The 15109-nt window shown below is 48.7% G+C and overlaps 2 protein-coding genes across 3 annotated transcripts in view; both read right to left on the bottom strand.

Annotated features, from left to right (window-relative positions):
• The window catches only part of LOC130283802 (sulfotransferase 1C1-like), a 38595-nt gene that overhangs the window by 8573 nt on the left and 14913 nt on the right, over positions 1 to 15109 (bottom strand). The window contains exons 1-3 of one of the 2 annotated variants that reach the window (XM_056533306.1): positions 3978 to 4481; positions 2346 to 2474; positions 1758 to 1855 (exon numbers count right to left, since the gene is read on the bottom strand). In XM_056533306.1, the coding sequence (XP_056389281.1) occupies positions 1758 to 1855; positions 2346 to 2474; positions 3978 to 4149 (399 nt within the window). In that variant the 5' untranslated portion in view covers positions 4150 to 4481. Of the gene's footprint in view, positions 1 to 1757; positions 1856 to 2345; positions 2475 to 3977; positions 4482 to 15109 lie in introns of those variants that run through there. The other variant, XM_056533307.1, reaches the window with a different exon arrangement.
• Positions 9909 to 15109, bottom strand: part of LOC130284680 (sulfotransferase 1C1-like) — an 11088-nt gene continuing 5887 nt past the window's right edge. The window contains exons 5-8 of the mRNA XM_056535305.1: positions 13292 to 13343; positions 11182 to 11276; positions 10931 to 11111; positions 9909 to 10458 (exon numbers count right to left, since the gene is read on the bottom strand). Of these exons, the coding sequence (XP_056391280.1) occupies positions 10346 to 10458; positions 10931 to 11111; positions 11182 to 11276; positions 13292 to 13343 (441 nt within the window). The 3' untranslated portion in view covers positions 9909 to 10345. The remainder of the gene's footprint in view (positions 10459 to 10930; positions 11112 to 11181; positions 11277 to 13291; positions 13344 to 15109) is intronic.

Raw genomic sequence — 15109 nt, 5'->3', positions numbered from 1 at the left:
TTTGCAACAAGATATTCTGTTTGAAAAACACTGCTCTAAATCAACCCAGAACTACCCAAAGACATCCACTGCCTCATATGGTTGTGATAAGGAGCAGCGGAGGTCTTTGGGTAACACAAAGAAAGATGTACAGTTTATGTAAACATCCACAGTGCAGGGAGAAATGTAAAGGGAAACCTTTATAATTATCCAGATTTCTAATCTTGCTAATAATGTCACGATTATAGACAAACACATTGTAATAAAACTGATGTCACAAAGAAAGATGTACTGTGTTATGTTTTTTTATTGAGAAGATTGAGTAAACATCCACAGTGCAGGGAGAAACATTAGGTAAAACCTTTAGAACAGTGTTTTCCAAACAGTGTGTCTCCAGCTGTTGCAAAACTACAACTCCATAAAAAGACGTTATACTCTAGTCACCTCCAGAGCTGCATTCACAAGTCCGAAATCCATAAACTTTGTGGAACCGAGTTTGTGGATATGTGACTAGAAGCCAACGGCTGTCCGGGAATGCTGGGAGTTGTAGTTTTGCAACATCGGGAGGCACCCTGGTTGGGAAACACTGCTCTAGTCATATGCAGAGCTGCATTCACAAACTAGTTTCCATACAGCTTAAAGGGGTACTCCGCCCCTAGACATCTTATCCCCTATCCAAAGGATAGGGGATAAGATGTCAGATCGCCGCGGTCCCGCTGCTGGGGACCCCAGGGATCGCTGCTGCAGCACCCCGCTATCATTACAGCACAGAGCGAGATCACTCTGCACGTAATGACGGGCAATACAGGGGCCGGAGCATTGTTACGTCACGGCTCCGCCCCTCGTGACATCACGGCCCGCCCCCGTCAATACAAGTCTATGGGAGGGGGCGTGGCGGTCGTCACGCCCCCTGCCATAGACTTACATTAAGGGGATGGGCCGTGATGTCATGAGGGGCGGAGCCATGACGTCACGCTGCTCCGGCCCCTATATCGCCCGTCATTACGCACAGAGCGAACTCGCTCTGTGCAGTAATGATGGCGGGGTGCCACAGCAGCGATCCCCAGGGTCCCCAGCAGCGGGACCGCGGCGATGTAACATCTTATCTCCTATCCTTTGGATGGGGGATAAGATGTCTAGGGGCGGAGTACCTCTTTAAGGCTTTTGGATTTGCGAATGCAGCTATGGAGGTGACTAGAGTATAACGTCTTTTTATGGAGTTGAAGTTCTGCAACAACTGGAGACACACTGTTTGGAAAACACTGTTCTAAAGGTTTTACCTTTAAATGTTTCTCCCTGCACTGTGGATGTTTACTCAATCTTCTCGATAAAGGACATAACACAGTACATCTTTCTTTGCGACATCAGTTTTATTACATTGTGTTTGTCTATAATTGTGACATTATTAGCAATATTAGAAATCTGGATAATTATAAAGGTTTCACTTTCTATTTCTCCCTGCACTGTGGATGTTTACAAAAACTGTACATCTTTTTTTGTGTTAACGGTTTAGTAACTTTGGTGGGAGATTGAAAAAGTTGACCAGTTGCCCATAGCAACCAATCAGATCGCTTCTTTAAAAAATGAAAGAAGCGATCTGATTGGTTGCTATGGGCAACGTTTTTCTTTGCACAGGTTTAGATAAATCTCTCCCGTTGTTTTTGTCTGTAATTGTGATTTTGAGAACAGTCAGACCACATATTTCTAGAAATCAATAGAGAAATTTTGGGAATTCCAAAGGGTTCACTTACTTACTTGCGACTGTACCCTATACTTACCTTGCAGTCCTGTTCCCAGAAAGATGGTGGCAGCAGCTGGACGGGAAGGTGGGTTTTCAAGATGCGTGGTGGCGCCATGTTTTCTGCCAACTGCAGTCCTTAAAGAGAGGTAAAACACCCAGTTTGCCATGTGACTTAAAGGGGTAATCCGCACCTAGACATCTTATCCCCTATCCATGATCTCTCTGCTGCCACCCGGCGTTCGTTTAGAGCGTTGGGTGCAGCGCCGGAGGCTCGTGACGTCACGGCCACACCCACTCTTGATGTCACGGCCACGCCCCCTCAATGCAAGTCTATGGGAGGGGGCGTGACGTACGCCACGCCCCCTCCCATACACTTGCATTGAGGGGACGTGGCCGTGATGTCACGAACGGGGCGTGACCGTGACATCACGAGCCTCCGCCCTGCATCGCCAGTCATCCGGCATGGAGTGAAGTGCGCACCATGCACCGGATGTCTGGGGGCCGCAGCCGAGATCACGGGGGTCCCCAGCGGCGGGACCCCCGTGATCTCGGCAGATCTCGGCCATCTATCAGACATCGCCATAAGATGTCTAGGGGCGGAGTACCCCTTTTATATAATCCTCACCTGATGGGACAGGTTTCGGGGCTACCGCTTCCAGAAACGGGTGTTTGTCGTAGGTTGGCGCCCGGCGGCATCTTTCGGTATTACCTTCCAGACATATCATATCCACGATCTCCTGCATCCACGTGGTGCCTTCGAAGAAGAAGGTTTGATGCTATTAGGGCTTTTAGAGAATTAGCACAACAATGGCGGCTCTTTCAGATACAGCGCCACCCTTATCTCCAGGTTGTGTCTGGTATTGCCGCTCGACCCCTTTTAAATGGGCTCTGTCGGAATCAAAAACTTTTTTATACCTTTTACGTCTTGGCAAAACAATAACCTTTCTAATATACTTAATAAAAAATGCTAACTCCTTTTTATAGAAATCATGGCTTATAAAAAAAAAAAAAAGACCACTAGGGGTCCCCATACCATCCAGAACATAATCCTGTCCGGCTGCAGCATCACCTTTGTCCTAGCTGAAGCACAGGCAGGGACAAAGTCCAGGAAGTGAGGGCGGGACTAGCACTCCTCTGTGCTCACTCCTGTCCTATCAGACCGCAGCATGAAAACAGAGAGGAGAGGGTTACATAGCAGTCTGCAATCATTGGATGAAGAGACCCGGCACAGCAGACTCAGGGAGGAAGTGAATGCATGGGTAGTGTGGGTGGTCTCGGTGCTTGCATTGGATACGCCCCTTCCTGAGCAGTGGATGTCAGAATGAGTGAGCAGCAGAACAGAGGGATTTGTGAGCCACATACAGAAGCTAGGCACATAAAGGAGACATGTAAATAATCTGTATGACCTAGCGAGTAACATAGAGAAGCATTATTTTTTAATGTGATACGACAGGTACGCTTAATATACTAGAACTGAACTGCAATACCAGACACAACCTGTAGATCAGCGTGTTTTTCTTTCTTTCTAATACTATATAACCCCTTTGAATGTTGAGTATGCTGTACCAATCTTGGGAGACATAATACTTTAGTCACATCCAGAGAAAGCCTCAAGCTGTATGAAACCTAGTTTGTGAATGCAGCTCTGGATGTGACTAGAGCAGTATTTTTCCAACCAGGGTGCCTCCAGCTGTTGGAAAACTACAACTCCCAGCATGCCCAGACAGCCAATATGCACCAACTGAAGGCACCCAACAACCGATAGGGCGAAGATTGTTGCAAAACTTCATCTCCCAGCATGCTCGGACAGCCAATGTGCACCAACTGAAGGTACCCAACAACCAATAGGGCGAAGATTGTTGCAAAGCTTCAACTCCCAGCATGCCTGGACAGCCAATGTGCACCAACTGAAGGTACCCAACAACTGATATGACAAATATTGTTGCAAAGCTTCAACTCCAAGCATGCCCGGACAGCCAATGTGCACCAACTGAAGGCACCCAACAACCGATAGGGTGAAGATTGTTGCAAAACTTCAACTCCCAGCATGCCCGGACAGCCAATGTGCACCAACTGAAGGTACCCAACAACAGATAGGGTGAATATTGTTGCAAAACTTCAACTTCCAGCATGCCCGGACAGCCGCTGGCTGTCCGGGCATGTTGGGAGTTGTAGTTTTGCAACAGCTGAAGGCACACTGGTTGGGAAACACTGGACTAGAGTTTGCCAGCAATGACGTTACACCATTTCTCCATACCTGCTTTCGGATAAGCGGCCACCAGGATGTCCCCCGGATGCGCCTGAAATTTCCAGATGTGGTCCCAGGTGTCGCACGTATTCTGATCCAGTGGGATACCGGAGATGTGCCCGATACGCGGCCTCTGCATCACAAAGTCCTCGAAGTGCTGGGCATTCCTCTCAAAAGCCATGAGGACGGAGAAGATGAAGAAGAACGAGACGACAATGGTCGGTAAAACGCCGATAAATTTAAATTGCGCTGGACCCCCCCTTCCACGAAGAAGCCAGGGGAAACTGAGGATCAAAGCCGAGAGACTAAAAAGAGACTGAATTCCTCTGAGGGCTCTCGAGGTGGTTTCTATGGAGAGTCTCACAAGTTCCAATACAAGTTATAAGAGGTTCTTCCCGCTCGGTCACATGGTGGGCTACGACTGATGCCCGCTCCGTCCTGGAGACTCTGCCAACTTGCCAATTAAAGGGACAGTACGTGATAGTCATCCTCGCAACCGTCCAGGGATGGGGTCTACATCTTCACTGAGTAGGTGGTTACAGGGGTCGCCCTTTAGTCTGGGTTGTCACCCCCCCCCCCCCCCCCCCCGCCTCCCTACAATAATCCGGGTCATCCCGCTCCGGACTCTTCTTCGTATCACACAAACGTTTTGCCACTAATCTTTGTTCTGCCAGAATTAGTAACATATAAAATGGCTCTGCATGGAGAAGATGTATCTAAGCCCTCGCTCCCCATATGGAATTGAAGACGTAACAGTGCTCCGGTTAGGCTGGGAACAAATACATTTGCCTACATTGCACCACGTTCATGTGCTCTGTCTGGTTATACATCAGGGTTTCTCTTAATTCCTTAAAGGGGAACTCCAGCAAAAAATGTACTTATTCCCCTAGCCACAGGATAGGGAATAAGTAGCTGATTGTGGGGGGGATCCGGCCACTGGGACCCCCCATGATCACGTTCAGTAAGGAGTGTGTGTGGTCTACCGGTAGACGGCACGCGCTCCATTAATTTCTATAGGAGTGCTGATGATGACCAAGTGCCTAACTACTCTTTTAAATGGGGTAATCCAGGAATACTTACAATTGGTACAATTGGTCACGCAAAAAACGAGCTGTCACGATTCGGCTAGCTGGTTGTGGATCCTCTGTGTCAGCGAGGGATTGGCGTGGACCGTGCCGGTGGACCGGTTCTAAGATGCTACTGGTATTCACCAGAGCCCGCCGCAAAGCGGGATGGTCTTGCTGCGGCGGTAGCAACCAGGTCGTATCCACTAGCAACGGCTCAACCTCGCTGACTGCTGAGAAGGCGTGGGACAGAAGGACTAGGCAGAGACAAGGTCAGACATAGCAGAAGGTCGGGGCAGGCGGCAAGGTTCGTAGTCAATATGGCAATAGCAGGAGGTCAGGAACACAGTATGGACAAACACAGTAATAGCTTTCTCAAGGCACTAAGGCAACAAGATCCGGCGAGGGAGTGCAGGGGAAGTGAGGTATAAGTAGGGAGTGCACAGGTGCAAGCTAATCAAGGTGATTGGGCCAGGCACCATCATTGGTGCACTGGCCCTTTAAATCTCAGAGCGCTGGCGTGCGCGTGCCCTAGAGAGCGGAGCCGCGCGCGCCAGAGCATGACAGCTGGGGACCGGGACAGGTAAGTGACCTGGGATGCAATTCGCGGGCGGGCGCGTCCCGCTATGCGAATCGCATCCCCGCCGGCCATGTCAGTGCAGCGCTCCCGGTCAGCGGGTCTGACCGGGGCGCTGCAGGGAGAGAAACGCCGCGAGCGCTTCGGGGAGGAGCAGGGACCCGGAGCGCTCGGCGTAACAGTACCCCCCCCTTAGGTCTCCCCCTCTTTTTGTCGGGATGTCGCTCCATAGAGGATGAGGACATCGGGAGCGACTGTAGAGTCTCCCTCCGGGGGACAGCGAAGTCCTGGGTATGCCCATGCATGGCAGATAGTCCAGAAGGAGTGGGAATGGGGAGGGGGGGCAGAGGGTGAGGCTTGACACGGGGCAGAGTGTCACCAGGACGGGGACTATGAGGGGGCACGGCACGGTCCTGACAGGCCTTGGGGAGACCAGGCACAGGAGGGGACACTGAGGACCGACAGACGGGGCTGGGAGCAGACGTGAGGCACTCCTTGCGGCAAGCAGGACCCCAATTCTTGATCTCCCCGGTGGTCCAGTCAAGGGTGGGAGAATGGTGCTGGAGCCATGGCAGACCGAGGAGGATTTCAGAGGTACAGCCGGGCAAAACCAAAAATTCAATTTCCTCGAGATGCGGTCCAATGTTCATAAGCAGGGGCACTGTGCGATAACGCACAGTGCAATGCAGCTTGACCCCGTTGACTGAAGAAATATAGAGCGGCTTGATGAGACGGATCACCGGGATGCAGTACCTATCAAGCAAAGAGGCCAGAATAAAATTTCCAGAAGAACCAGAGTCCAAGACGGCCACAGCAGAGAAGGAGGAGTTGGCAGAAGGAGAAATTCGTACAGGCACAGTGAGACATGGAAAGCAGACTCCGTACCCAGAGACGCCAGGCCCACATGAGCAGGTTGCGTGCGTGCATTTTCCAGACGTGGAGGACGAATAGGGCAATTCACCAAAAAATGTTCGGTACTAGCGCAGTACAGACATAGATTTTTATCCCTACGGCGAGACCTCTCTTCAATAGTCAGGCGAGACCGATCTACTTGCATAGCCTCCTCGGCGGGAGGCACAGGGGTAGATTGCAAGGGATACCGAGAGAGAGGTGCCCAGGGATTAAGGTCTTTTTCCTGGCGGAGTTCCTGGTGTCTTTCCGAAAAACGCATGTCAATGGGGGTGGCCAAATGGATAAGTTCATGCAGGTTGGCAGGAATCTCTCGTGCGGCCAGCACATCTTTGATGTTACTGGATAGGCCTTTTTTAAAGGTCGCGCAGAGAGCCTCGTTGTTCCAAGATAATTCGGAAGCGAGAGTACGAAATCGGATGGCGTACTCGCCTACTGAAGAATTACCCTGGACCAGGTTCAGCAGGGCAGTCTCGGCAGAAGAAGCTCGGGCTGGTTCCTCGAAGACACTGTGAACCTCAGAGAAGAAGGAGTGTACAGAGGCGGTGACAGGGTCATCGCAGTCCCAGAGCGGTGTGGCCCAAGACAAAGCCTTCCCAGACAGGAGACTGACCACGAAAGCCACCTTCGACCGTTCTGTAGGAAATTGGTCCGACATCATCTCCAAATGTAGGGAACATTGTGACAGAAAACCACGGCAGAGTCTAGAGTCCCCATCAAATTTGTCCGGCAGGGACAAGCGTAGGTTAGGAGCGGCCGCTCGCTGCAGAGGAGGTGCAGGAGCTGGCAGAGGAGAAGGTTGTTGCTGTTGCAGCTGCTGTAGCTGTGACTGAAGTTGCTGTAGCTGTGGCTGAAGTTGCTGAAGCTGTGACTGAAGTTGCTGTGTCATGGTGGTCAAGTACGACAACTGGTTTTCTTGTTGGGCGATCAGTCGGGATTGCTGGGCGACCAGCGTGGATATATCAGCGATACTTGGCAGCGGCACGTCAGCGGGATTCATGGCCGGATCTACTGTCACGATTCGGCTAGCTGGTTGTGGATCCTCTGTGTCAGCGAGGGATTGGCGTGGACTGTGCCGGTGGACCAGTTCTAAGATGCTACTGGTATTCACCAGAGCCTGCCGCAAAGCGGGATGGTCTTGCTGCGGCGGTAGCAACCAGGTCGTATCCACTAGCAACGGCTCAACCTCGCTGACTGCTGAGAAGGCGTGGGACAGAAGGACAAGGCAGAGGCAAGGTCAGACGTAGCAGAAGGTCGGGGCAGGCGGCAAGGTTCGTAGTCAATATGGCAATAGCAGGAGGTCAGGAACACAGTATGGACAAACACAGTAATAGCTTTCTCAAGGCACTAAGGCAACAAGATCCGGCGAGGGAGTGCAGGGGAAGTGAGGTATAAGTAGGGAGTGCACAGGTGCAAGCTAATCAAGGTGATTGGGCCAGGCACCATCATTGGTGCACTGGCCCTTTAAATCTCAGAGCGCTGGCGCGCGCGCGCCCTAGAGAGCGGAGCCGCGCGCGTCAGAGCATGACAGCCGGGGACCGGGACAGGTAAGTGACCTGGGATGCGATTCGCGGGCGGGCGCGTCCCGCTATGCGAATCGCATCCCCGCCGGCCATGTCAGTGCAGCGCTCCCGGTCAGCGGGTCTGACCGGGGCGCTGCAGGGAGAGAAACGCCGCGAGCGCTTCGGGGAGGAGCAGGGACCCGGAGCGCTCGGCGTAACACGAGCCCTTATGTGGGTCTGTAGGGGAAAAATAAGAGGTATAGCACTTAGAAGGCCAGGTGGAAAAAAATATAGATAGATATGTTACAGTTAAAACTAGTTTTTAGTTAAAACTGGTTTTCCCAAGTGATAGTTTCCATATACTATATATATATATATATATATATATATATATATATATATATATATTTTTTTTTTTTTTTTTTTATGTATATAGATAGATAGATATGGCCATGTGGACTGTATATGTTTATATGTATAACCATGTTATTTGGGCTCTATATGATGTTTTTTTGTATGGCTGTTATTTGGGCACAGTATGATATTGTTATGTGCTCTGTATATGATGTGTCACGATGCCGGCTGGCAGGATGTGGATCCTCTGTGCCAGAGAGGGATTGGCGTGGACCGTGCTGGTGGACCGGTTCTAAGTTACTACTGGTATTCACCAGAGCCCGCCGCAAAGCGGGATGGTCTTGCTGCGGCGGTAGTAACCAGGTCGTATCCACTAGCAACGGCTCAACCTCTCTGACTGCTGAAGATAGGCGCGGTACAAGGGAGTAGACAGAAGCAAAGTCGGACGTAGCAGAAGGTCGGGGCAGGCAGCAAGGATCGTAGTCAGGGGCAACGGCAGGAGGTCTGGAACACAGGCTAGGAACACACAAGGGAACGCTTTCACTGGCACAATGGCAACAAGATCCGGCGAGGGAGTGCAGGGGAAGTGAGGTATAAATAGGGAGTGCACAGGTGAACACACTAATTGGAACCACTGCGCCAATCAGTGGCGCAGTGGCCCTTTAAATCGCAGAGACCCGGCGCGCGCGCGCCCTAGGGAGTGGGGCCGCGCGCGCCGGGACAGGACCGACGGAGAGCGAGTCAGGTACGGAAGCCGGGGTGCGCATCGCGAGCGGGCGCCACCCGCATCGCGAATCGCATCCCGGCTGGAGGCGGTATCGCAGCGCACCCGGTCAGTGGATCTGACCGGGGCGCTGCCGTAGTGAGAATGTTGCGAGCGCTCCGGGGAGGAGCGGGGACCCGGAGCGCTCGGCGTAACATGATGTTTTTATGTATGGCTGTGTTATTTGGCACAGTATGATATTGTTATGTTGGTTCTATATGATGTTTATATGCATGGCCATGTTAATATGGCACAGTCTGATATTGTTATGTGCTCTTTATATGATGTTTTTATGTATGGCTGTGTTATTAGGGCACAGTATGATATTGTTATGTGGGTTCTATATGATGTTTATATGCATGGCCATGTTAATATGGCACAGTATGATATTGTTATGTGCTCTTTATATGATGTTTTTTTGTATGGCTGTTATTAGGGCACAGTATGATATTGTTATGTGCTCTGTATATGATGTTTTTATGTATGGCTGTGTTATTTGGGCACAGTATGATATTGTTATGTGCTCTGTATATGATGTTTTTATGTATGGCTGTGTTATTTGGGCACAGTACGATATTGTTATGTTGGTTCTATATGATGTTTATATGCATGGCCATGTTAATATGGCACAGTATGATATTGTTATGTGCTCTGTATATGATGTTTTTATGTATGGCTATGTTATTAGGGCACAGTATGATATTGTTATGTGCTCTGTATATGATGTTTATATGCATGGCCATGTTAATATGGCACAGTATGATTTTGTTAAGTGCTCTGTATATGATGTTTTTCTGTATGGCTGTGTTATTTGGGCACAGTATGGTACTGCTATCTAGGCACAGCATGGCGGTATTATTTTTAATACGTCATTGTAGTGCCATTCTGCTGGTTACAATAATGTTCTCTTGTATTTTATAGTTTTTACCTTATACCTCTGACCTTTGGCCCTTATTTTCTCCTTCCTTTGCAGACCCCCTTCATCTAGTTGGTGGTGTCTTGTAATGATCACATATTATAGTTAGTAGATGGAGATTTATTGCTCACTCCATTGTAATTAGGTAACATTTTTTAATTTTTAGATTTTTTTTAAAGTCACACAGATCCCAATATCACACATATAAGATATAAGACTATAAGGCTTTGGTGAGGAATCTTTGCCAGTTCTGGTGTAGATGATGTCTTCATACAATATGGCCGACTGGTTGTCAGAGCTCGGTACGGAACGCCAGCCCACTGCCCTCCATCTTCTCTTCATATTCTTTGTCAAATATGAGGTTCTGAGACTCATGGAAATGGTTCTTCCAGTCTCCAACAATTCCTGAAAATAGAGGAAAAAGGTTATGGTTGTCCTGGTCCAGAGACGCCTCTTTGGTTTGGGTGTGAAAAGGAAGGAGGGGAGTGGTTGGTGGCATAGCTGTTGCAAAACTACAACTCCCAGCATGCCCGAACAGCCAATGTGCACCAACTAAAAGTACCCAACAACCGATAGTGCAAAGATTGTTGCAAAACTGCAACTCCCAGCATGCCCGAACAGTCAATGTGCACCAACTGAAGGTACCCAACAACCGATAGGGCGAAGATTGTTGCAAAACTACAACTCCTAGCATGTCCTGTGTAGGGGAAGAGTGGTGCGGTTGCCCATAGCAACCAATCAGATGGCTTTTTCCATTTTTCAGAAGCCTTTTTAAAAATGAAAGCTGTCATCTGATTGGTTGCTATGGGCAACCGCCCCACTCTTTCTTTACACAAGGTTTTGATAAATCTCCCCCATGGTGTCTATAGCCTCTTACCTTTCCTCATAAAAGTCGACACAGACTGGTCAAAAACCGTCTCCGAGAGGGCGCTGAAGTTGAACATTGGGTTGTTCTTCATGGACTGGAAGGAGGTGTGGTGAAGGATCTTCTGAACAACGTCCTCGGGAAGGTCCTTACCCAAGAACCTCATCACTTTGTGGATCTCACGTGGAGAGTCCTGTCCGAGGAAGAGCAAAAGTGTAAACACCCAGCGCAACCATGGCCGACCAGGCGGTATTCTCCGTTACCTCAATCATGTCCTCGTAGAAGACGTAGAGGATCTTGTGCCTTTCCTTCGCCTTCCACCATCCGATCACGTGATCAAACCAGTTCCCCCAGGTCACTAAGTGGGGAATATAAAAGGGAGGGATGAGGTAAACTGTACAGCGTTAGGCTGCGTTCACACGGCCGTCTAGACCCGTCCCGCTCTTCTCCCGTCAAAAATGAAAACTGCTTAAAAAAAAAAAAAAAAACGGACAATAACGGATGCAAACGGATGACCTTAACCCTTTAAGGACTCAGCGTTTTTCTGTTCTTGCGTTTTCCATTTTTCCTCATCACCTTCTAAAAATCATAACGCTTTCAATTTTGCACATAAAATTCCGTATGATGACTTATTTTTTTTACGCCACCAATTCTACTTTGCAGTGACATTAGTCATTTTACCAACAAAATCCACGGCGTAATGGAAAAAAAATTCATTGTGCGACAAAATTGAAGAAAAAATGTCATTTTGTAACTTTTGGGGGCTTCTGTTTCTACGTAGTACATTTATCGGTAAATATGACACCTTATCTTTATTCTGTAGGTCCATATGGTTAAAATGATACCCTACTTATATAGGTTTGATTTTGTCGCACTTCCAGACAAAATCATAACTACATGCAGGAAAATGTATACGTTTAAAATTGTCATCTTCTGACCCCTATAACTTTTTTATTTTTCAAATTGTTTTGCGCCGTGATCTGAAGTTTTTAATGGTACCATTTTTGCATTGATCGGACTTATTGATCGCTTTTTATTAATTTTTTAATGATAAGAAAAGTGACCAAAAATGCACTATTTAGGAGTTTGGAATTTTTTTGCGCGTACGCCATTGACCGTGCGGTTTAATTAACTATATATTTTTACAGTTCGGCCATTTATGCACGCGGCGATACCACTTATGTTTATTTTTATTTACACAGGTTTTTTTTTTATGGGAAAAGGGGGGGTGATTCAAACTTTTATTAGGGAAGGGGTTAAATGATCTTTATTAACTTTTTTTTTTTCACTTTTTTTTGCAGTGTCCGTGCGACTCTTTGTGCGACAATTGCTTTAGAAACATTTCCATGATTCTTACCCATTAAAGGGGTACTCCGCCTCTAGACATCTTATCCCCTATCCAAAGGATAGGGGATAAGATGTCAGATCGCCGCGGTCCCGCTGCTGGGGGGAGCCCGGGGGATCCCCGCTGCGGCACTGCGCTATCATTACAGCACAGAGCGAGTTCGCTCTGTGCGTAATGACGGGCGATACAGGGGACGGAGCCGCGTGACGTCATGGCTCCGCCCCTCATGACATCACGGCCAGTCCCCTTAATGCAAGTCTATGGCAGGGGGCGTGACTACCTCCACGCCCCCTCCCATAGACTTGTATGGAAAGGGGCGGGCCATGACGAGGGGCGGAGCCGTGACGTAACGATGCTCCGGCCCCTGTATTGCGCGTCATTACGTGCAGAGCGAACTCGCTCTGTGCTGTAATGATAGCGCAGTGCCGCAGCGGCGATCCCAGGGCTCCCCAGCAGCGGCACCTTTGGATAGGGGATAAGATGTCTAGGGGCGGAGTACCCCTTTAAGAGCACCACTGCACAAATGGGGGAGATTTATCAAAACACGTCTGGAGGAGAAGTTGCTATGTTGCCCATAGCAACCAATCAGATCGCTGCTTTCATTTCTGAGAAGGCCCCTGAAAAATGAAAGAAGCGATCTGATTGGTTGCTATGGACAACTCAGCAACTTTTCCTCTGGACAGGTTTTGATAAATCTCCCCCAAAGGGGGAGATTTATCAAAACCTGTCCAGAGGAAAAGTTGCTATGTTGCCCATAGCAACCAATCAGATCGCTTCTTTCATTTTCCATAGGCCTTTTCAAAAATGAAAGTAGTTGATTGGTTGCTATGGGCAACATAGCAACTTCTCCTAGGCTCCAGACGTGTTTTGATAAATCTCCCCCATTTGTGCAGTGGTCACTGATTTACTAAGGGCGAATCTCGCAAAATTGTTGCACGATCCCAGAAATAGACGGTTTCTCAGGTCACTTCAGCCCTGCCCTACATTTTCTGTGCGATTTTGAGTCAGGGGGGGAGATTTATCAAAACCTGTGCAGAGGAAGAGTGGTGCAGTTGCCCATAGCAACCAATCAGATTGCTTCTTTCATTTTGCACAGGCCTCTAAAGAGGCCTGTGGAAAATGAAAGAAGCAATCTGATTGGTTGCTATGGGCATCTGCACCACTCTTCCTCTGCACAGGTTTTGATAAATCTCCCCCAGGGTATATGTGACTTTTCACACAGAAGTCACACGTCCGCACAAACTCTGCGGCTTTTTTTAAACATTGCATCAGCGAAATTGATCAAAGTCCGTGTGCTGTTTGATAAATTTGGCACGCCTGCAGCTATTACAGCAATTTTTGTGCTCTAAAATAGTTAAAGGGGTACTCCGGCCCCAAGACATCTTATCCCCTAGTATCGTGACGTCGCGACTGCACCCCCGTGTGACGTCCCGCCCCGCCCCCTCAATGCAAGTCTATGGGAGGGGGCGTATGCTGCTCTGGACAGTTCCTAAAATGGACAGCAGAGGTCAGCAGAGAGCACTGTGGTCATGACATCAGAGGAACTGCATTTCTTTTTTTGGATTTCTCTTTAGTATACAGCCCCTAAAAAGTACTGGAAGGATTAAGATTTTTTTTAATAGAAGTGATTTACAAATCTGTTTAACTTTCTGGCACCAGTTGATTTAAAAAAAAAAAAAAGTTTTCCACGGGAGTACCCCTTTAAGACTTTATGTTATCTGTTGGCTTGTTACAGTATGGTTTCTACACCGCAGCAACTGGTGACCGTTATCTTGGACAACTTTCCCCGAAACCAGAAGTTGCCCGACCCTACTAACCTTTCAATTTCCTTTCAATATGAACAGTCACATGACAACGAAGGTCCCAAAATTGTACAATTTTATAAAGTTACAGATAGAAATTTATCATGGGAGCATAGCATTGTAGAAGGAGCGACATTAAAGGGGTACTCCAGGGAAGTATATATACAAAAAAAAGCTCCAAAGCCACCACACTATCTAGATATGTTCCCTGCAAATGATCCTGCCTGATATGCATGGCTCCGGTGGCCCCTGTGGTCTTCTCTGACTGCTTGATATTCTTTGCCATCCTTGCCTCATAGATACTACATTTGCCAGCAATCATTGCAGTTCTTCCAGCCAGCTCATTCTCTGAGAGCAGCCCCCACCCTCCTGCTCTGAGCAGCAGAGAGAAGTTTTGTGTCTGATTGGCTAAGGCTGCACACACCTCCCAGCTCTCAGCACTAAAACAGGAAATGAGTCATCAGTGCAGGGCAGAAACCACTTGGTCTGTGTCTCTCAGGAAGGCGGGGGCTGCTTTCAGTGAGGGATTTGGACAGAGACACAGAGGATGACAGTATGACGTATTTTCCTCATTCCCTGTATGTAAGTGACAACTGAAAGAAGGGAAACTGCTCTATATAGCTAAGGAATGATATTTAGACAATGAAACAGGTTTATGATAGGGAAAGGATGGGCTATGGGTTTAGTTTCCCGGGGTACCCCTTTAACCTCTTAAGGACACATGACGTACTGGAACGTCATGAGTCCTTTCCCTTTCTATAACGCGGGGCCACGACGTGGCCCCGCGTCATAGCGGGTTGGGCCTGGCCTCTAACAACGGCCGGGACTCGTGGCTAATAGCGCGCGGCATTGATCGCGGTGCCGCTCGCTATTAACCCTTTTAACTTTGAACGCCGCATCTAAAGTGAAAGTGAAAGCATGCTGGTTAGCTCAGGGAGATGTTCGGGATAGCCGTGGCGAAATCGCGGCATCCCGAACAGCTTACATGACAGCCGGAGGGCCCCTACCTGCCTCCTCACTGTCCGATTGCCGAATGACTGCTCA

This window comes from Hyla sarda, chromosome 8 (assembly GCF_029499605.1).
Source record: "Hyla sarda isolate aHylSar1 chromosome 8, aHylSar1.hap1, whole genome shotgun sequence".
NCBI lineage: Eukaryota > Metazoa > Chordata > Amphibia > Anura > Hylidae > Hyla > Hyla sarda.
Note: the sequence above shows the minus strand (reverse complement) of the source record. Positions and strands in the feature narration are given on the sequence as shown.